Source organism: Perognathus longimembris, chromosome 4, assembly GCF_023159225.1.
Source record: "Perognathus longimembris pacificus isolate PPM17 chromosome 4, ASM2315922v1, whole genome shotgun sequence".
NCBI lineage: Eukaryota > Metazoa > Chordata > Mammalia > Rodentia > Heteromyidae > Perognathus > Perognathus longimembris.
In genome coordinates, this window is record NC_063164.1 from 68,368,907 (window position 1) to 68,392,746 (window position 23,840).

The 23,840-nt window shown below is 40.8% G+C and overlaps 2 protein-coding genes across 3 annotated transcripts in view; one reads left to right on the plus strand and one right to left on the minus strand.

Annotated features, from left to right (window-relative positions):
- Cacnb4 (calcium voltage-gated channel auxiliary subunit beta 4) overlaps window positions 1-23,840 on the plus strand; it is a 276,637-nt gene that overhangs the window by 2,800 nt on the left and 249,997 nt on the right. The gene's annotated exons all lie outside the window — the stretch shown is intronic.
- Window positions 3,390-3,849, minus strand: LOC125350670 (60S ribosomal protein L23a-like). Its single transcript, XM_048345476.1, has one exon. It carries the CDS (start codon window positions 3,843-3,845, stop codon window positions 3,390-3,392), a length of 456 nt encoding a protein of 151 aa, XP_048201433.1. The 5' UTR covers window positions 3,846-3,849.

A 23,840-nucleotide genomic window follows, 5' to 3' on the forward strand; every position in this document is an offset into this window, starting at 1 on the left:
GAAACTGGGATCCACTGATACAAAAAAATTGGTATACATTCAGGAATTCATTGTAGTAATATTATACATAATCTTTCTAGTTTTGTGCACAAAAATAATACCCATATTTTTTAGCATGGTGAGTACCCTACATAAGATGGAATTTAAATGATGTCATACATACTTCTGTAAGGGTTTCAAAACAAACCAAAATATTTATATTTCATTGATGAGCGGAGAAATGATCACATATGGAATTTAAAAGTATCTTTGCAATGAAATTGGACAGTTTTTAATCCAAATGTCAATTTTTTAAAAAAAGCAGAATAGTGTGTCCTGGTGATATTCTGTTTGGTGCCTTTGTACAGGAAGAAGATTCTGGAGATGTCAATTGTGTTGTTAGATTTCTACCCCTATGATAAGTATCTGAGAAAATTAGCCTAAAAGAAAAAAAGGTTGAGTTTGACTCATTTCAGAGCCATGGTCATTTGGCTTTTTTTACTTGCTCTTCTCCAGGCAGCTGGAGAAGGAAAAACAAGAGGGGAGGGGTCAGGAGGAGGAGAGAGAGGACATGGGACAAGATATGCCCTTTAAGGCCACCCCTCCATATCCCAGTAGTCTATTCAGCTTTGAATGTGTGATTGGGTTAACCCATAATACTTCTGAACCTAGCCTTCAACAAAGGAGTCTTTGTGGGACACTTCATATCCAAACTATAACATCAATAGAAGCTGCTGCTTATTTTCTTGTTCACATTATTAATTATATGGAGGCAAGCTTTCACTAAAAATAAAGAAAAGCAATGCGATAGAGTAGGAACACTCAGGTGAAGGATAGGGCATTTGCAAACTTAATGAAACTCTTTATTCTCTGAAGAGTGTCATTATGGGAATGTATACATCTATGTGTATGCATATATACATACACACATATGGAATTAGCTTGTAAACCAGCAGACAAGAAAAGAGAGCCTGCTGCCACATTAAGGACTGCTCACAAAGTCCCACAGGCATCTTTTTACCTTGTTTCCTGGTCTACTGGATTGCTGGCCTACACAATTTAAAAGGTTCTGGAATGAATCCAGGGAGCAGCTAGAGGGCTTCTTTGAGGAAAGGTGAGAAGATTAAATATTTTTGTCACTGAAAGGAGAGAAATATGTGAGTGACCCAGAAATGATCTTCAAAGTGTACACAAAGCCAGCCACTGTATGGAAAGTGATGTGCCATTCTTGGTCTTCATTGAGGATGACGTTCAAGAATGTCTAAAATTAGAAAGAATGATATTTTTACAGCAAGATTTTCCTTAAAATATTGCTCTCCTTGCAAAGCCTTTCCAAATGTGGCCACATAATTCCCCCCAAGAGATGCCATCCTATAGGCTCGTATGAATGGATTATTTATTTGTGTTTTACATTTCTAGGAAGCACTTCAGTGGTCTTTGCTATGTGTCCAGCACTGTGTTAGCTATTGTGAGGAGAAAAAAATGAAAAGATAATTGAGGGAGGCACAGCTTTGTACTCAAAAGATTATGTAGTCAGGTTTTGGAAATAGAGGTGCATGCAAATAACACAGTGAAATGTAATAAGGCCCTTGCTCATTGAATGCCATGGGTGTCACTGCATCTACAGTTTGCACAGAGTAATCTGTGTTAGTCTTCTTCACACTGGGGATTGAAGAGAAAATCTGGTCAGAATGAAATTAGTTTGTTCACCTCTTCTTGTTAGGTCCACTTTTGGAATGATTGCAGAGTTGTATAGGCCAGGACTTTACCTGCTACCAACCTCACCTTGAGCCATGATGGATATCTAGATACAGAGCTTGAATATATTATTTTTCTTCCTGTCATAGGCTATGTATATTCTGTGCCTTCTATGTGAAGGACTCTTGCTATCCTTTCTACTTCGTTAGCTTTGAGCTTTCCTTTGGATCTAAGAGTTTAGTATACACTTTCTGATGAGGCCAGCTCCCCATCCTGGGGCTTCCAGAGCAGAGAGCCTTTTGTCCTGTTTCAGTAGCACAATGACCATAAAGATTCAAAAAGTGGGCTAGGAATATGGCCTAGTGGCAAGAGTGCTTGCCTCTGATACATGAAGCCCTGGATTCGATTCCTTAGCATCACATATATAGAAAAGGCCAGAAGTGGCTCTGGGATTCAAGTGGTAGAATGCTAGCCTTGAGCAAAGAGAAGCCAGGGACAGTGCTCAGGCTGAGTCCAAGCCCCAGGACTGGCAAAACCAAAAAAGATTCAAAAGGTGATGTTCTGTTACTGTTTCCCTGTCCAGGTACTGAGTTCCAGTTCCAGAATGGTGGGAGATGTTTGCATTTGATCTTTGTGCATCTACCACAGCAGCTGTTCAGTACATATTCATTTGAGTGAATAAAGGAGTAAGTGAATGGAGGGCTAACTTACTTGACATGTATTAGGTCTGTGGTTCTACTCCAACGATAAATGCTTAGTTTAAAGGCATGCTTCCTGACAAACTTTCATCAGATTTAGCAGCTTAAAACAACAATTTATTTCTGAGCACTGACCATTTCTACTTCATGTGATGGTCTGTGAGCAGTGAGATGGTTGGAAGGTCCAAGATTGCCTTGCACATGTGGCTGGCATTTGGTACTGGCTACCAGCTGAGAGCTCAGCTAGAGCCATTGGCAGAGAGTAGAGTTCCCTTCCACCTGGGCCTTGGCGTGGCTGCTTGTGTGTGTTGAGACTCTGGTGGCAGGGTTCAAGCAGGAGCATCCCCAGAAGCTTCCTTACCCTCAGTTCCTGCGTTTGCTGAGTGACAGCAGGTCCAAGAGCCTGACCCTTTGCAAGGGGAGAGAAATGAGATAGTCTGTCAGAGTGTGACAAGATCATATTGCAAAACAAAACAAAACTACAACAAAGTGAATAAAAGCAAACACAAAAATAGTAAGTCAAATTCAGTGTTAACTATTGTTCAAGTTAAGTTGAAGATTATCCAGTCTAGCTGAAGGAATGGCTTGGGACATGCAAGGCCCTGATTTCAAACCCCATCACCAAACCCCCCCCCCCCAACAAGATTATGTGAAAAATTAAAGGAAGAATATTTATATTCTGTAGGTGTCAGAAAAAGAGCATTTGAAAAAATATACACATTATATATGTACATATTATTAAAGAAAAATATATGTTCAAAAGGTGCCAAAGAATATATACATGCATATATGCATATACACATACACATGTGTATATATATATATGTGCATGTGTGTGTGTGCACATGTACGTGTGTATGTGTGAATTTGTGGTACTGGGGATTGAGCCCAGAGTTTTTTTTCATGTTTTCTAGGCAGGTATTCTAGCACTTGAGCCTCACATCATCCCTGTATTTGGTAATTTTTTTTTTGGTGGAAAAAATGTATATTTATAATTAGTCAGCTAGACTCAGTTTAGATTATTCCAATTTTGTTGTCAACATCGAAGGCATCATAATTTGGAGCCAGTCGAACATGTGCTTTCTTCTCTCCATCAGGTCTGATCAGGGTATTGACCTTAGCTACATCAATGTCATAGAGCTTCTTCACAGCCTGTTTGATCTGATGCTTGTTGGCCTTGACATCCACAATGAACACAAGTGTGTTGTTTTCTTCTATCTTCTTCATGGCTGACTCAGTGGTCAGGGGGAACTTGTGATCAAGCTTGTTTCTCCTTGGGGCACTCTTCCTAGGGTATTTGGGCTGTCTCCAGAGCCGCAGAGTCTTGGGCCACCGGAAGGTGGGTGAAGTGTGTATCTTCTTCTTTTTATGGCTGTGGACACCTTTCAGCACTTGCTTCTTGGCCTTCCAAGCCTTTTCCTTGGCTTCGGCTTTAGGAGGGGCCGGAACTCCCTTTGCTTTCAGCGCCATCTTGGTGAAAAGGCTATTTGGTAATTTTTGAACACATAATTTCAGACTGGGCATGGCTGGGAGTGGTGTGTGTGTCTGTAGTTCCCAGCTTCTCAAGGGGCCAAGGCTGGAGGATAGTGTGAGCCTAAGAGTTTAGGAACAGCTTAGACAGCAAATCAAGATCCTTCTCGAAAAACATGCAACATGCTCACAGTAAGTGAAGGATTGAATAACAAGATATTGACAGACTACTACTTAGCCCTTAAAGAAAAACTGAGGTAAATCTGCATGAAATGATGTAGAAGTACATTTAATACATTCAAGTGAGAAAAATAAGTCCTACAATGATATCTAATAAAATTTCATTAAAAAAATAGAGCTTGTGGTTGGAAGACATGGCTTAGCCATCTTTGGAACCATCTGACTCAGGAAGAAACAGAGTGTGTTTTAAGGTATGTTCATCAGAGGATCCTTACAATAATCTAGTGAGCCTACATCATATTTAGAGATCTAAATGATTCTGAGTTGATACTATAATAATACAAGTTGGCAGACAAATTTTCTGCATTATAATTTGAGTACTGGTTATAGACATGTTTCTCTGATGAATGCGAACTCAGCAACAGAAGGTATCGGGGCTTTATACATAGCTAAGAATAATCATATGCCTAGAAGCAAGTAGATATGCCAAATTTATCCATAAACTTAGTATCACAGAATTTTAGAACAGGAAGAGATTGCAGATGGAAAACACTTCACTTCCTCATTTTCAGATAAATACAACATAGGCCCAAGGATATAAAGGTCACAGTAATAGATAGTGACAGAACTGAGACAGCACACACTGATTTGGGCTACTTTTTTTAACTAAAACTCCATCTCCGAGTAATCAAGACAGATGCACAGGGGCACTGGGATATCGGTGCACGAAAGGGCATGTGGAGCTAATTCCTCCTAAGTCCTAGAAATAATATATTTATTTTTTGTTTTTGAGGCAAGGTCTTGCTATGTAGCCCTGACTGGTCTTGAACTTGAGATTTCTTCTGAGTGGTAGGATTACAGAGGTGTACCTGGCTCCAGAAGTGTTCTTAAACTGGATGACTGTTGGGAGGAGCAAGTATCAACGGGAGAGTCCAGAGATGATGGTTCTTTCCCATCCATCCTGGATGGCATGTTTTGTTTACATGGTTCATAGCTCATGCAGAGTAATTTTTATGTTTACTTAGCTAATCATTATATATGCCAGAGTATATAAAAACTTTTCACCTATTGAAACTACCAGAGTTTTTAATTTTATTTTTACAATGGAGGAGATGTGACATAAAAGCATGGCCAAACAGATGAGAGAGCTAAAAAAATGAGGCCTAGAAGTTGGCCACAACAGGAAGCCACAGTCATCTTATGCTAGAAGAGTAGGGAGGAAAATCTTACTGTAGCTAAATGTCTAGAGTCACCTGGCAGGAGCTGAAATCTAGGAATCCCCCTTTAAGAAGGAGAGAGACAAAGAGGAAGGATGTAGCTTGTGATCTCTTCTACTCAAGAAGCAGATATGGATTTAGGAAGATGGCTGTCTGAGGCCACACAGTCACAAGCAGAAGTCCCTATCTGAAACATGAAATCAGAGGGATTGAACATGGCTCCATAGTAAAATGCTTGTCTAGCAAGCATGAAGTCCTAAATTCAATCTGCAGTACTATTGAGGAAATCAAATAGAATGAAACACAACATAAAGTAGACAGTACCTCTGTGAAAGAAGAACAGGGAGAGATACCTTGGCTTCTCCCCCCAGTCATCTGCCATTGACAGAGCCCAGGGGGCAACCAGCTGACTTTAGAGACTGACTGTAAAGCAGCCTGAGGCCTTGGTCTCCTGCGGTATGGACAGCACTGGAAGGTCAGGAACACCTGAGAAACAGGCCAGGATGGACACAGCCCTTTTAGTATTTTAGCTGCTGCCTGGAATACAGGAGTCATTTTTGTCAGGGAAGTCAGAAGAATTATTTTTTATAAGTAGAGATTCCTTGCCTAAATGATACAGCTCATTTGCTAAGAACTTGAAGGAAAAGTTTACTCTTCCTGAATTTTTCTGTATGAATCTTCTCAAATCGAGATGTGATAGAGCAAGAAAGAACTCTGCCTGTGTTGGCAAACTATTGCTTTTCGGCTTGAATAAATGGATCTGAATTTATGAAGCTTCTGATTGGGAAATCTAATTACTGGGTAGCTTCCAGTTAACCAGTCATTGTGAATTATCTCTGAGTCTCTGCTCTTGGCACACAGAGTTCCTTACATTCAATTTATGTTGAATAAACAACGATATATTCTTCAGTAAGATAAGATACTGTTGAAACTTACCTATATTCTTTGATTCAAGTTTTAGTCTTTCTAGGAAATTATAGCAATCTATATGGAAACCTTATCTTTGCCCCATTAGCCACTCCTTCATTATTCCACTTGCTACCTCAGACAGTGTTGCCCCTGGGTCTCAAGGATTGGATATTACTCCTTCTGCAGGGGGAAAAGCAAAGGTGGAGCTGGAGAGAACAGTCAAGCAGGTTAGTCTGCATATGTGTGGCAGGTTGTGGAAACCAGTCTTCCCTTACTGGTGAATCTGCTAACTTGGTTATCTGGGCCAATCAGAGCTGAGTATGATAATCTTCTGGGTGTGGTCATGCCATTGCCCAGGTTCATCTTCCTTAGGGGCCAGTACTTTGTGGTCTTATTTCCAATCTCAGACTCAAAAAGAAGCACAAGTCCTGACCAAGGTAAGCAGTTTATAGCTTTGCAGGTGTCAGTGAGGACTAGACTGACAGTGTTTCCAGATATATGGAAAGTGACCACGCAGGCGCCATGCCACTCTATAGTTCTCTGTCTGGTCTGTGCACTCTTTCTAGTAACTTGTTGGCAGCATCTCACTGAGTAGCACAGGCTGGCCTCACTAGTGCCTTATTCTCCTACTGAGATTGCAGGTGTGCGCCACCTTGCCTGGTTCATAGCAACATGTTGGAGCAGAGTGCTTCCTTTGTTCCCTCTTTGCTGAAGTTTTCCTCCCAGTGTGTACACTGGGAATAGGGCACAGGCCTCAAAAACATCAGTTCTCTGAGATGACTCTTCAGTGAAGTATGCTGGCGGGTGTGGAGCCTCGGGAATCTTCTTCTTGTCATTGAAGCCACCACAATGGTGGTGTCAGCTCCACCACTCCTCAGTCATGCCTTATACCTCTTCAGACTAGAAAATATCAAATTGAAAAGTCTCAAAAAGAGCCAGTTTATTATTCCCAAGCAACTCCCATGAACACATTGGTTTAAGCAGTAGGCATTGTCCTATATGCTTTGTGAACCAGACACACAGCTTGGCATAGAGTGTAGTACTTTTCATTCTAGAGGAGTAGTTCTGGATTTGACCTTACAGAAACACATTAGGAATTTCACATGGCTTTAATCATATATGTAAGTGGGATGGGGAGTAGTAATGGGGAGGTGGTAGGACTTGTGTTATCAGCTTTCCATAGTTAGCTTATAAAGAGAGAGGGTAGGTCTGGGAAGGTAGCTCAGGGTTAGTGTTTGCCTCACATGGGTGGGGCCCTGGGGTTTTGATCCTCAGTATCATAAAAATAAAACAAAGGGAAAAGAAAAGTTTTAGTTTGGCTTATGGTTCGGAGGTTTCAGTCCATCGTCAGTTGCTCCATTGGTTTTGCGTCTGTGGGTAAGCAGCACATCATAGTGGGAGCATGTGGTGGAGCAAAGCTGCCTACCTCCCAACCCAGATACCAAAAAGAGAAGAAGGGAATGGGGTCCTACTGTCTTCTTCAAAGCCATGTTCCCGGTGACCTATAGATCTTCCCATCAGGCCCACCTCTCAAAGGTTCAACTATCTCCTAATAATGCCAGCATGGGGACCCAGTCTTTTACATAGGGACCTTTGGAAGGCATTTATCCAAATCATGGCAAAGCTTGGATTTATGGGAACTTTCCGTTATCAATTCAGTTTTAAGGGAATTTAGTTTTATTGGTTTCAACTAACAATAGTGACAAGCTGTGTCCTGTAGTAACCTGAGGCGGGGGGAGAGAAAGAGAAACAGAGAAGACTAGTGTATTAGCACCACTTGGTTGGCATATATCCACATATATCCTTGCCACTCTTTGAAGACAGATCTTGTTTTTACAGAATATGTCCCTGTGGAAACTTTCCTACTGTCTTGTACATAACTTTTTTTATTGCTCACATAAACAGACTAGAGGTAATTACTTGAATCTGAAGGAATGACATCCAATATTTGTGTTTTAGATGTGTAAAGCATTGATTAGGAAGTAGCTATAAAATTTGTTCAACAGCTACTGGAGCTTTGCAGTCATTTTGCTAATCATTTGAATGACATATTGTGTCTGCTTTATTTTTTTCTTTCATATTCTTTTCTATTGGTGGGATATATCTTTCTCCAGGGTTGCAGTTTAATTTCTGAAGCCGTATTTGTTTTGAGAGGAAATATTTTATAAACATAAACATGAAATGAATGTGCTTTTTTCCTGGGCTGTTGGAATCACTAGGAGTGGTACTTTTGAGTGTTGACTGTGTCCATATATTATGATAATATTTCTCAGCTCCTTATGGAAAATACTTTGCAGTTTCTTTTTTTTAATACATGAAGGGCTCAACAGTCATGGAAATATGTAGTACTTTCTGCCAATAAATTTATCATTCCTTCTATAATCTTTTCAAATGGCCTAGTACTGCTGCTGATGTTAACAATGCAAATGCTAATTATGATTCAGAGCCAAACAGGTGGGTACAATGAGCCTTGTTATAGCTAAGATGCTCAACAGACTCTGCTTTCATATTTGGTCGTGTGTGTGTGTGTGTGTGTGTGTGTGTGTGTGTGTGTGTATTTTGAATAACAAAAGGGAAGGTGAGGGTTGGGAATATGGCCTAGTGGCAAGAGTGCTTGCCTTGTATACTTGAAGCCCTAGGTTGGATTCCTCAGCCCCACATATATAGAAAAGGCCAGAAGAGATGCTGTGGCTCAAGTGGCAGAGTGCTAGCCTTGAGCAAAAAGAAGCCAGGGACAGTGCTCAGGCCCTGAGTCCAAGCACCAGGACTGGCAAAAAAAACAAAAGGAAGGTGATATTTCAGAAATTTACAAGTTGTTTTCTGTTGTCATCATACGGTAACACTTTCATCTCCCTCGAAAAATTTATCACCATTGATAGCCATTCCCCATTCTCTTCCTCAACCATAAATCCACTCTGTCTCTGTGTGTTTGTCTATTCTGGATGCTTCATATAAATAGCACCATGCAGTAATATCTGGTATTTTGTGATTGGCTTTACATTCTTTTTAAATATACACTTTTTTGGCTTTACTTTTTTTTTTTTGCTATGTGTTTTCTAGCCCCAAGGGATTTAGTGGGAGCTCCAGGTCTAAGTGTGTAGTCATTGGCTTGCCAGTAGGAAGTGGACTTGGCTTTCTATCCCTTGAATGGAGCAGTGGGGAGTGGGGGGTCACATTTGTATTTATTTGGGTATGCTTTCAAGTCTTTTGTTAAACCATTTGATCTGCATGGAAATCAGGCCTCTAACCTTGACCCCTTGTCATCAGTGGCTCTATCTATGGTGGGAGGGCATATAATAGAATGTCATCAACAAAATTAAAGAAATTGCCATTGCCATTATTTTCAAAAAGCATTATGTCCTGGATGCTTGTAATTTGCATGTGCTTTATCTAGATGTTCCTAATAATGCAGCTTTGGTAATTATAAGGTTTTTTTCCTTGAGAACTACAATTAAGGAGAAGGCAGAGTGCTCAAGTCCCAAGCTAATACAATATTTATGGGACTTATTAGGCATATAAAACTGTACTCTGTATGTGGCAGGTGCTGCTCAATTATATTTGAGCACTTCCCTGGGGGACAAAAGTCAATTACCAACACAGTTGTGTGAGAGAAATAGGTCAGCTGCAAACATTCTTTGCTAATTTCAGAAAGCTTGAGGGCTGAGTTAGTTTGGGAGATATTTGATTCTGTGGTCTCTTACATTGAGAACTGTGGTAGGGAGGGGTGAGTTTTTAATTTAACATTAGTGGTTGTATTTCTTTAATACAATATAAATACTTCTTTTGTCATGTACAATGCATTTATCAGGTGTTATCTTTAAAAATGATGACAAATCAGCACTGTTAGAGTTACGTATATCGTATTAGAAGTATTTGTTCATTAATATTAGTATTTCTACACTTATGAAGATACCCAAGAAATGTCATATTTCCAAGTATTTTATTTAACTAGTGGTTTTACATAAGAGAAAGGTGTTAATATTTTTTTAAAGCAAAGGCATAGATGTGCTTTAACACAATGTTGTTTTTTTCTAAAAAGCTATCTTAAGTGTATAGTTCAGTGAATTAAATACAAAGTGAAATACTTTTATAGCAGGAGGTCTAAAAAGATATTCAGGCAGGTAGGATAAACATTAAATTTATACAACAGTCCACCGTTATCCAGCTCTTGACCACACCTCTGGGCCTTGTGCAAAACAACAGCAACAACAGAGAAGCAGAACTGGAATGCTTCAGCCAGGCTGGGCTCTGAGTGAAGAAGGGTCCCATGGAAGTAGCCTGCCAGCCCCTCAGGGAGGGCATAGGAAGGACAGGGAAACTGCTTAGACTAGACCTCTTACCCCAAATATTGTTTTCTGAACCTGGATTGCTTTCCTCTCTTCCTTTCTGCCCGAAGTTCTAACAATTTTTAAGATGATTTGGGTTAATGAGCAGCCTATTTTAAAAATATAAACATTCCCAGGAGCCTTAGGAATTCATACATTTTACCATCTTTAGATCTTTATACAGCTTTACACAGCTGGGCGCTGGTATAAATCCTAGTAACTCAGGAGGCTGAAGTCTGAGGATTGTGGTTGTTCAGAGCCAGCCTGGGCAGGAAAGTCTTTGAGAGTTTTGTCTGTAATTAACCACCAGAAAACCAGAAATGGAGTTGTGGCCCAAAGGGATAGAGCTCTAGCCTTGAGCAGAAAAGCTCAGGGACAGAGCCTGGGCCCTGAGTTCAAGTCCCACAATTAACCAAACAAGCATACCACCACCAAGCCCGCTCCCAAACACAGGTCCTGACCTCCCCAGGTGCATTTGTTTCCTGGATGGCTGCATGTCAACTACACATATCCTGGCTTCCACTTAACCCCTGTGGGCTTCTTCATGTGCTTCCTCTTCCTCCTTCTTCTTCATGCTGGTGCTAGAGCTTGAATTCCTGGCCTCTTGGCTCTTGTTTGGCTTTTTCCAGTTTGGCTGGTGCGCTACCATGTTGAGTCATACTCCACTTCTGGCCTTTTGCTGGTTAATTGGAGATAAGAATCTCTTGGATTTGTCTGAAATCCTCAATTGTCAGATCTTAGCCTCCTGAGTAGCTAGAATTACAGTTACGAGTCACTGATGCCCAACTAGGTTGTGACTTTTTTAAAATGGACTCTGCCTGCTTGCTTTCGTGATTGCTTGCTTCCTCCCTCCCTCCCTCCTACCCTCCCTCTTTCCTGCCTTCCCTTTGTTTGTTTCCCAGGACCTGTACTTGAACTACACTTACAACTTCTTTTGCTTTAATTTAATTTCCAGATAGGGTCTTGTGCTTTCTGTCTGGTTTAGTCTCAATCATCCTACCTCTGCCTCCTAAATAGCTGGGATTATAGGCATGCACCACCACCACCAACTCTTTCCTCTGGACAATAATCATTCCATCTGTCAAAACCCCACTGGAACCTTCTCCATGAAGCTGTTTCTTGTGGCACCAGCTCTCCTTTGGCTCTGCTCTATCACTATTCTGAGGGTTCATTTGTTGAATTCTCCTCTGTGTGATAGGCATGTTCCTGTCACCCACCCACCTGTACATCTTCTTTGATGTCATCATTAATGGACCATGTGGGATGAGAGGAAAGAGGAAGAGAAGATATATGTCCACATTAACTACACATGCTTACTTGTTCACCTTCTCTCCCTGGGGACATAGTACTCCAGCTCTTTGCTCCTGCCATCTCTTCTGTGAGCCCAGAGGACATCTTTCATGTGCATGTGGCACTATCCCTTTGTAGATATCTGCTTCGATGCCTGGGATGAAGGCATCTTCTGCTGCATGGGTGCCTCCTTCCTCTGTGAGGACAGCACTGCTTCCTTTGAAGGCGCTGTTTCTCAGCTCTCTGCTCTTCAGCCTGTCTGCATAGGCTGGGCTTCCGACTTCCTCAACTTTCTGTCCTCAGGCCTTTGGTGGCTTCTGCAGCTCTGGCCTGCATCTCTCTGTTGAGTTCCCCTAGGGAAGAGACATCATTCTGCCTCTGCTCAGACTGATCACAGAACTTGTGGCTAGTAATAACTCCCCCTCCAGCCCGCATGTCTTCCTTGTTGACTTGCACACATGGATGTGAACACAAACTTTGTAACCCTAGGCTCATTTGAAACACATTCTTAATCACTCACACCATCTTGAACATGCAGGGAACACAGAGGATACCGGTGAATAGTAGAAGAGAAGGGAGGGTAGGAAGGTGAATCTGTGGCTGGGATGAACAATTCTGTGTACTGACGCAGGCCTCAAGCCTCCATTTACACCCTGGGGTGATTGCAATGGTCATAGGATCTTCATTCACCCACTGCCCTGTCAAGTAGAAAAGATGGTCTTTCTTGTTTTTTTTTTTTTTTTTGGCCAGTCCTGGGGCTTGGACTCAGGGCCTTAGCACTGTCCCTGGCTTCTTTTTGCTCAAGGCTAGCACTCTGCCACTTGAGCCACAGCGCCACTTCTGGCCATTTTCTGTATATGTGGTGCTGGGGAATTGAACCCAGGGCCTCATGTATATGAGGCAAGCAGTCTTGCCACTAGGCCACATCCCCAGCCCTAAGATGGTCTTTCTTATATAAGAAACTTCTGTGGAATGAAAAAGGAGAGGAGGCCCCCCCCCACCCCGTCTCTTCGCTCCTCTCTTGAATAAGCACACCTTCTCTCCTAGAAGCCACAGTACACTTGTGTCTTAGATCTCACTGGCCTGACATAGCTGATGCACCAACACTGAGGCCAGGGCATGGCCTTAAGCCAGAAGAGGAGGAAAAACTCCCTCAGGGGATTCTGGCAACTTCTTCCTTCTCTACCTCCTTGCCCATGTGTTTCAGGGATGAGTTAAGTAAGGGATTCCCTCCCCGCCCCCCCCCAAATGTTATAAAATACATACATTGTTAAACTACCATCCTCACCATGTTTTAGACAGTTCTGTGATTTTAAAGTACATTTGTGTGATTGTTCATCCACCATCAATACTGCCCATTCCTTCAGTCCTAGACAGGATTTTGTACTCTCATCTGGCAGCCGGAATTTCTGTCATAACAATGTTTTTCAGTGAGGAAATATGTAGGAAGTTTTAAATAGCTGACTAAGCAATGACCTTCTGGGACATGACACAAGTTGACACAGGACGACTGCCTGAATTAATGTCTCTCAGGTCCCACTTCCCTTTATGCCCAGTAAGTATGAGAAGAGGTGACCCTCTACAGTTGTATCAGGCTCTGCTATAACGTTTATGTCGTGTGTGTCCTCAGAGAGTCTGGTTAACTCATTCTGTTTGATATAAAATGGTGCATTCTGTGTAGAAAGCTTCAGTACCTACACTTGCACAAGGCAGATCAGCAAGAGAAAAGCATAGCACTTCAATCTATGCATTTTCACATGGGACAAGAACCTGAAGACCTGAGGACCCAGGGATAACAGTTTTTCTGTTTGGGTTTGGTGAAGAATGGATAGTTCTGTGGAACTTATTGGACAGAAGAACTGTCTACTCTGATTGACTGGTAGGAATCCCAGAAAGCCCAGTTCAGATTCATCTTGCCCTCTCTGCATAGAATTCTTTCTTTCATGTATAGCATAGACCTTGTCTTTAGGATGGCTTGTATTAGAGTAGAAGACTTCTAGTTTCTATGGCCTGTTTTGATGTGGGAGGATTTTAGTTTCTGTGACTTGTTTTAGAGGAGACAAGATGAAAGGTAACAGGTGGGTAGAAGATGGTGAGAGAAACTTTGTGAGACCTTCCAGTCTCCTTGTTTCAGTCTTTAATGTACCAAAGCACCTTACTTTTTGAGCATCATTTTATGGGCCTAAGTAGTAGCTGTTGTAGAGAGTCTGTGTCACTTAGCTGCTGGGATGAATTCATAAAGGCTGGGATAATTCAATGTCTGGAAAACGTTTTCTTTCCTTGTCCTGGGGCTTGAACTCAGCGTCTGGGCACTGTCCCTGAGCCTCTTTGTACTCAAGACTACTACTTTAGCCACAGAGGTACTTCCAGATTTTTCTGAGTAAGTTTATTGGGGATAAAAGTTTCATGGACTTTTCTGCTTGGGTTAGCTTTGAACTGTGATCTTAAGATCTTGGCCTCCTGAGAAGCTATGATTACAGACATGAGCCATTGGTGCCGTTTTGGAAAACTGTTGATGAGGGCATTCTTTCAGAATGCAATGAAGTTCAGAGGAGGAAGGGTAACTGAGCTGGAATTTATAACCCAGTCAGGCATATGCATGAGGCATGAAAGGATGTGCAAGAATAGAGTGGGTTGTCAAGAATGAAGCATTTGTGAAATGTGGTGAGATGGTTCTCAGATATGCATCCTGGAAGCTATTAAGAGGAAGTCTGCTGAGCAGTGAGTAGTGCAGCTCTTGCTATTTAGATTATTACAGCTCCAGGAAGAGCAAGGAGCTAATGAGGCTTTTGATTTATAATACAGAATAAGAAAAGTTGCCATATCCGAACTTTGATGAAGGTGAATGGAACCACAAGGTTGATTCTCGTCATGTGCAAACACTGCATTGAGAGCTTTGAATACCTACTTTCCTGCATCTCTCCCCTTTCTCAGGGGCCTGATACTTGCGAATAGACTTTGTCACGATTGCCTGTTTTCTAATAAGCAAGGAAGGAATTTCTGTTTTAAGTGACATTAAAACAGGCCTTGTATTTTAAATTGTCTGGGCATTTTGTACTGAATATATTTGCCCAAGATACATAGGCACTGAACTCCTAACCAGAGTGATGCCATTTGAAGAAAAAGACACTGGAAATGTCTTGTTTAGATGGAATTGTTAAGATCAGGCCCCATGTTGGAATTGGGACCCTTGTAAGAAAAGGAGCAACAAGAGTTTGCTCTTTGCCATGTGAGAAAACAGTAAGAGGACTACTATCTACAAGCCAGGTTAAGAGCCTTCACCAAGAACAAAATAGGCTAGTACCTCCATTTTGGAATTCTCACCTTCCAGAATTGTGAGAAATAGACTCCTGCTGTTCAGGCCCCCCATTCTGAGATATTTAGTTATAGCAGCTCAAGATGACGGATACACAAATACAGTTGGTAAGCCGGGGGACTTGGCAACTGTTGTCTTTCTCATCCCTCTTCCAGTCAGTAGCACATGCTTCTTCTCCATTATGTAAAAATATATTTATATCCTGCCTTATTCTGGGAATGATTTCAGTTAGCTTATATGATATCACAAATGAATCTCATGAACTAGGGGGAAGTACTGGTAAAATAGTGTGTCAAGTACATAGAGGTTGTAGCACTGGAATCTTGTTCGCTGACACGACTGTAACCTTTTATGGCACTTCTTGGAGGGAAAAGCAAGGTCATTTGCAAGATTTGCAATGTCCACGTGTAAACTTATTTTGGCTAATGTTTCCTGTGCTGAAATGAGAGAGAAATTTCTCTTACATTCTCCTAGAGTTGAAACTGTAGAAAACAATACATTAGAATCTGAATATTTGTGACTTACTACTACTAATAATGAATAATTTGGAATTCTGAAGTTGTTTCTTAAACATTTCAGTATGTAGATATCTCTCATCATGCTGCAGTGCAGTTCAGTAAAAACAATGATATAGGAGTCATTGTTATATGGTTCACAAGGTCTGCACATCTCAACCTTGGCTGCACTTTCAGAATCACAGATCCTTCTGCCTGGCCACATCTCATCCTGATTATGTCAGGATTGCCAGGAGTGCAAGTGGGTAGAATTAAACATCAATGTTTTTCAGAACTCCTGATGATGAATGTAGTTTTCTGATCAGATGTAATCCAGGCTTTAGAATGGCTCTTTTCCACCAAGCTTTATCATTCAGGTTAGGCTACCTGATGCTGTATGAATAAACACTTCTTCCAAACATTGAAGGTTTATTTTCTATTCAATGTACACACATCACCTATAGATATGTGTTTCCTTGCTGTAATGCCCAGAAGAGCAAGAAGAGACATGACAGATCATTCACTGGCTCCTGAAACTTACCTAGGTAGATGCTAAGATGCTATAACACTAAAAGCAAAGGAAACATTATTTATTTCTTTGTCACTTAGCAGTCCATAGGTAAGTGGGCATTTGAGGGTAGGTAGGTCTATTCCAAGTGACCACGGGTCCCAAAATCCAGCTGTGAGTGGCTCCTGCTATCCTCAACAATTGAAGTCCACCTTGGCATCCAGCTGTGGCTGTCACCATGTCCTAGACAGTTGGAAGGGGAAAGAGGATGATAAGTAGCTCTATTTGTGAAGGGATGGTCAGGAGTTAAGTATATTATTTCCTTTTTACTGCCCATTTTCCTGAACTTTATCATAACACCTCTTCTTTCTTCAAAGCAGGCCGAGAAATGTGGTCTCTGACTGAGTTGCCACGTGAAGGGTAAAAATTGGGACAGTTCTATTTCTGGAAGGAAGGAGAGAATAGGTGTTGGAGACAGTTATGCAGACTGCCTCACCACTGTCATGTGGTTTTAGTATAGAAATCCTTCGTTCAAATGAAATTGTAGATGTTACTCTTGATAATCATGCATGGAGCTGCTTTGATAGGGTGGTAACACCACCTGGTGCTCTCCTCCTGCTGTCTGTAGCAGGTTGAGAGGCATCTTTAAGAAACTTGAGAGCTCCATAAAAATCACAGATGTTAAGGAATGGGAACTTTATGTATACTGTAGAGTATCCACCAAAACTATTGGTCCTTATAGAAGAAATTGGTAATGAAATTGAACTATGGGAACTAAATGATCCTTTCAGTCATTTCTATTGGGAAAAAAATCTCAAATCCATCTGTTTCTTCTGGTACCCTAATTCCTAGGTTAACTTATTGCTCTTGCGAGCCTGCTCTCTTCCCCCCCACCCCAGCTGCTGAATCACCCTCCTTTGTCCAGGTGCCTTCTCCCTATAGTCACCCAGAGATATATTTTAAAAGGAAATCAGATCATGTCTTTCTCCTGCTTCATAACCTCCAGTGGATTTCAATTGGATTTCAAATGTAATCTAAATTTCTTAATGTGGCTTATGAGGCTCTGTAATAATTTAACTCCTGCCAAACTGTCTTCTTTCATCTTCATCTTTTACCTTCTTCTCCTTCTCCTGTGCCTGGCTTTCTTTATGTCCTTTGAATAAACCAATATTAATCTTGCTTCAGCCTTTTTGTATGTCTGCTCTTTCCATGATGTTCTTTCTCCAGCCCTTTGCAAGACTTGTTCCTCATTCTTCACACACATTCACTTTTATGGATAGACCTGTCTGACTGCCCAACCTAAGACAGACCTCTATGCCTTACTTGGCATCACATTCCTTACATCCAAGATTCCCTTCTGTGGTTCTATATATTCAGTCCTGTTACACCTCATTGGAATGTAAGCTCCCAAAAGGTCAACAATTGATGTGACCTTGACAGAATGGGCATCTGGAATGTTATTATGTGATAAATACTGGTTGGTAGAGAGAGATTGACAGTGAATCCTGAGATTTGGTAGCCAGGTAAAGAATCTGGGTAGGAGCTATATTGTCAGGAAAGTAAGGAGGTGTGCTGGCAGTGTTTTGATGTTGAGGATTTCCTGTAAAATAAAATGAGGTGTGTCAGAGGTAATAAAAAAATGAGTGACTAGCTAGTGACTAGCTAAGATTATAGGCATGAACCACTGATGTTCCACACGATTCCCCCTTTTAAACAGTAATGTGGACCATCGAGTGTATGAGTACTGCTGCCTCCTATTTTCAGAGATTAGTGGGAAGGCTATAAGTTCAGAATCTCATCTAGGCCCTTTGTGCCTGTGAAGGGAGCATCCTAGAGTGATGATAGTGCTGGTAATGGTGGTGATGGTGATACTGGGATGAGTGGCATGGAGTGAGTGGTGGTGGTGACAGAGGAGGTGGTGATGTAAGGATGGAGGGTGGAGGTGGTAGCTGTGGTGGTGATGGTGGTAGTGGTGGTGTTGATGGTGAAGTGGTGATGGTATGTACAGATGTGGGAGGAGTGTTAGAAGTGATGGTAGTGATTGTGAAGTAGTAATATGTGATCATGATTATGCCGGTGGTATTGATGGTGGTGGTGCTGGTAGTGACAATGAAGAAGGTGTTAGTGTTAGGTGATGTTGTTAGTGGTGCTGATGGTAGTTATGGTTGTGATGGCAGTAATAGTAAAGGAGGACGTGCTGGTAGAGGTGTTAATGACTGTGTTGATAATGACGATGGTAGTAACATTGGAGGTGAAGATGATAAGGATAGGCTGGAGGTGATGGTGATGATTGCTGTTAAGCTTTGGGGAACAAGCTAGTTTCTGACACTTAGTCCCTTTTTGGGTTGTGTTGCCCTGCTAATTGAGATCTATAACCTCTAACTATGAGACTGATATTCACACAGTTTTGTTTTATCTTTCTTGTTCTGCCTGGTTGCATGGCTCTGAACCCATTCCCCTTCTCATGTGCTCTTACCTGACTGCCTTTGACTTTGGATGTTATTGGGGTTGTGGTTTCCTGTGTAGCATCCTGTCCTTGTCCTATACTTCACACTCCTTCTTCTGGTTCTTGACTCTTAGGAGCCCAGGAAGCTTCCTCAGTAGACGAGTTCTTTGAGTTCCTTATCAGACATGGCCACACTTCACTGAGAGGATTGCATGTGCTACTGAAGGAGCCCCCATGTTCTAAGAGCCCCATTCTTGTAGAATCTAGCTCACAACAGAACACTGACTTTCTTTTAAGCGGTGATAGCAGATTGGCAGATTTGTTCACAGTGGTCTCTGTTGTTATGTAAATAATGTGTATCTAATTATTTTCATAGAACCTTTTCATTATTCTACACTGTGTTCCAATCTCTTAATGTTACTTAACCTGATAGTTTATTTATATACTTAGCAATTCGTTTGTTTACATGTCTGTCTCAGCTTGCTCATATTTCATAATCATTCTATTCTTCTGCTGATTTATGCCAGCCTTGGCGATGACACTAGAATCTGGGGGTGGTGGCTAAAATTCTCATGTAAACATAACAAAAGCACGATTGGCAGCTTACTCCACAAGGAATACAACACTAAACTGAAGCAGACACTTCAAAGACAGGACCATTCTGAGGTGCAGGCCTTGACTTTGCTCTAGAGGCTGGCACAGGAGTCTCTTTTTTAGGTCTTTGATAGCAAGGAAGAAGTCTTTTCCTTCTTGACTGCTTCCCTTTTTAAGGAAATCGTTTTACTAAACCCGTGTTATTTGAGTTTCCTGATGGGCTGCTGTCCTCAGCTCTCTGGGGCCTGAATCTCTCTGCCAGGTTCACAAAGTGGATATGTATAGATTTCTTCTTCAGTGGCATCTGTGGTACATTGCTATCCGACACCTTTTCCCCATTATCTTGTGAAAAACCCTAAACTTGGCACTAAATTTTTGTCTACTAGGAAGAACTAGGTGTTTTCAGCAAGTTCAAGGTCTAGTTCAGCCATTTACTAGATAGGGAGTTAGTCATTTACTTTGAGTTTTGGGTTGCACCTTTATAAGAAGGAGATAATCAGTTGTTATGTTTTATAAGGTGTTTTTTTTTTTTGTGAGCCTTGATTGGGCTGTTACTTATGAAAAAGGTATATAACATGAAAAGGTTACTATTCCTATTACAACTTGACTTACAATATTATCTTGAAGCACAAATGCTCTTTAACTAGGAATTTTGTCATTTGTGAAAACTAATTATACTCTTGAATCACTTCACACACACATATATCTCTAAAATTTAATATTCATGAAGCCACTTTAGCCACACTGACTTTTTTCAAGTTGTCTGGAGCTGTGAAATAAAAGGTAGCCCAGTTTTCTTTCAGATTTACACCTTTGCACTATGTTTTCTGGGCCACAAAGATAGACCCTGCTTTTTTTACGGTTATTTTTCCTTTTTTATGGTTATTTTTCCTTTTATTTTATTAGTGTTATTTATTGTTTGTGTGGTACCAAGAATCAAACTCAGGGTTTCATGCATGCTAGGCAAGCACCATACCACTAAGCCATATTCCCTGCCACCCCCCCCCCCTTTAAAGACAGAGTCTTACTATGTAACTGAAGCTAGTCTTGAACTTGTGACCCACTTGCCTCACTTCCCAAGTATTGGAATTAGAGAAGTGTGCCACCACACGCAGATACTGGTCCCCATTTTACCTTGTGTACTGCAGTTCATCTCAGGCCCCAGCTCAAAAAATCATGTCTTCAGGAATCATTTATCTGAAGTCATTCTGTCATCTTAAGTTCCTGTTCTTATCTCTAAGCTGCCCCTCTCCATTTTTATTATGTAATGATTGTTAGTTCCAGGAGGGCACTGACTTTTAGTGCTTTTAGGCCATTGTCTAAGTCCAAATGCCTCAAACCTAGCCTGACACACTCATGTGCTCAGTAATCCTTAATGGAATGACTCAATAGAGAAATGAATGAAGATGTTAACTCATAAGATTCTAAGTGAAAAACATTGATATTTCTCCTGTCTTTAATTTGTGCCAATAGGTTTGTACTGTTTGTTGAATAAATACATTTATGAAGTCAGAACTTGTATTTATTTATTTAAAAAATTGTTTTGGCCAGGCATCAATGCATCATGCTTCTAATCCTAGTTACTCAAGAGACAGAGATGTGAGAATGGAGTTTGGGGAAGCTAGCCCAGGAAAGGAAAGTAACTGAGACTCCCATCTCTAATCAGGCAGCAAAAAGCCAGACTAGAGGCTTGGCTCAAGAGTTAGAATACCAGTTATGAGTCAAAAAAAGCTGCTCAAGGGGGCTGGGGATATAGCCTAGTGGCAAGAGTGCCTGCCTCGGATACACGAGGCCCTAGGTTCGATTCCCCAGCACCACATATACAGAAAACAGCCAGAAGCGGCGCTGTGGCTCAAGTGGCAGAGTGCTAGCCTTGAGCAGGAAGAAGCCAGGGACAGTGCTCAGGCCCTGAGTCCAAGGCCCAGGACTGGCAAAAAAAAAAAAAAAAAAAAAGCTGCTCAAGACCACAGGTCTCTGAGTTTAAGGCCTAATACTGGTGTGCATGTGGACGTGCGCACGCATGCACACACACACACACACACACACTTCTTTTGCTGTGTTGGGAATTGAACATAGGGCCTTGGACATGCTAGGCAAAGAACTAATATATTTAGAAAACAATAAAAATATGCTATCATAAAGCATGAGAGATACTATTGCATTTTCATAGCATAGTTGTTTGAAATACATAATTTTGTTTTTAGATTATTATAAGGTATCTTAAATAAAAACATGTGATAAATATCTAGAACAATTTTTCAAAACTAAGCAACACAAATCATAGGTTTTCCCACACGAATTTTTAATATAAGTTCTTATTTTCCCCTAAAATTGGTATAAACATCATTAGCATAGAATATGCCAAAGATATGTCAACCTTTAGCATCCTAACAGATATTAATAGTTTCCTCCTAATAGCAAACTGTTGTAAGTTTTGGTTACTATCAAAGTAATAATAGCCCCCCAATGTTGCAAATGGCCACTTGCCAGACTTCTTGTGCTTCCCTCCCTCCTTGCTGTATGGGAGGAAGTCTTTCTGATAGTAAGGTTTTTAAAATTCTACTTGTAAAATTTTGTATCCTCTTCAGCAGATGGGCTGACCGGCTTATAGTCTCTATGGTAACAAGATTTCTATAATCCCCGCCCCTTTTTAAAATAGCCTAAAGTCACAGAAGGAAACTTAGATATTAATAGCATAAGAAATTTTAATGTGAACAACAGTTATTCAATATGCAGTCCTTGATTACTTGTTTCTCAATCCAAAGTCAGATAAGCACTTAATGAAGTGGCATAGATGAATAACAAATTTAATACTTGTTCAAATTAGGATGCAGTACTTAGTTCGCTGAAATGGCTGTTAGACATCCTACTTAAATTGGCATCTACTTCCCAACTCCATTTAGGGCTGTCCACTTTGGAGTCAATAACATCATAATACTGCATTGTCATTTTTATCGTGTACATGGAAGACAAAAACCAAAGCTCCCTTGTTCTGTGCAGTCTTTATGTATGCCTGTTTTTGTGTGAAGTCTGTTTTTTTGTGTTGTTTTCATAGGAATAGCTTGTCTCTGTAAATAAGTAAATGAATGCATCAATGAATTAGAGGGAGAATGTGTGTAGTTTGCTAAAATTCTTGTGTTTTTCCTAAGAAGTGCCTTCTTACCTCAGTATTCTTGGACCTCATGTAGACAAATAAACCCTTATGCTTTTTTATTTAAAAAATTCAAAGTAATAAATATATAAACTTGTGGTATTTGGGCTGATCTTCATTTTCGAGTCTTTTTTGTTTTTCTTGTTGCTGGGTGAACCCTACATGTTCCAAGCATGAATTCTAGCACTTATCTATACCCTTGGCCCCTTGAATCCACTTTTACATGTTTAGTGTTGTGCTGTCATGGAAAATTCTTGCTTGTTTAGCTGTAAATATTGGCCGCCATAAATATTGTTATTCTATTGGAAGATCTGGAATAAAGGAGATATTTTCCTGTAAACAGAAGAAATGTATCTAGCATATTGGGAGCACATGGCCTGTGATAGTTTCTTCTTAGTATATTTTGAAGCAAAAATCCTACTACAAGATTATTTGAGAGTTTCATTTTGTTATCTGTTAGGACTTTTTCTTCCATGTTTGCTTCTGCCTGGTCTCTGTATTCCTGTACTTTTCTGTAACCTGATAGGCTGAACTATAAAAGACCTAGGGTGGAAGATGTGTGTGAAAGCAGTGCTTAGTCCTGCTGGGGGGAGAAAGCTGTTGTTTTTCTGCTCATTATGAGGTGCAGCAGGCTGTTGGTTGTAGGTGGGAATAAGCTGATGGTGTTTCTGTGGCAAGACCAATTGTCTAGGAAGCTCTTGACCCACATTAAAGTACTTCTTCCCCACTTCTACAAACTTTTGTACCTTGTTTTATCCTGCTTTCCTTTGAAAGTATGGGTGTGGGTAGCTTATTTGAGAAATAATTTCAAGGAATGGGGGTGAAAAACATGAAAGTGAATGCTAGAATATGTTGACAAATTAGCCCTGGGAGAATGGATGGATGACATGTGCATCTCTGTGGAGTTTATATAATGCATGTTAGAACTCTACTTTTCAAAACAAAAACAAAATGAAGACAAAAACACAAACAAAGAAATGAAAAGAATGATCTAGCTGTACAGGGAAAAGATGAAACATTTACCCATTAACTTCCATTCTACTTTGATGGTAGCCCTGTGAGGGTCAGCTCATCATACTGCCAGGTTGCACATATGTGAACATCAAGACAGAAGCTCATAGCCAGGAAAGCACAGGCACACACACCTGTGAGGAGCTGATGCAGCCTGTTTAGGAAAGATTTCTGTAGCAGTGGTAGGACCTACAGGACATGAAGTGGTTCCTACATGATGTAAATGGGTACATCAAAGACACAAATACTCCTTCATCAGTTCACTTCTGATGTCCTCAGTGAAGGCAGCATTAATCTGTCCATCCTATCCCGAAACATATGTATGGGTTCTTCATTCTTATATACGAAATCCATACTAACAATCTCATCATACTAACCCTTCTTCCATTCCAGTATCTTCATCTCATTAACATAAAGCCAAGCTATCCTATCCAAGCTTATTGGACCCAGTTTCAGGAGTCCTTTCCAGGTCTTTGAACCAGAGTCAGGAGACAGACAGTGCTCTCATTGCACTGAGTTATTCTTTATCCATCTTACTATTTTACACACCCTAG

Bases quoted from the DNA above. Each gene is read 5' to 3' on its own strand.
- LOC125350670 (XM_048345476.1), bottom strand. From the start codon at position 3,845: ATGGCGCTGAAAGCAAAGGGAGTTCCGGCCCCTCCTAAAGCCGAAGCC.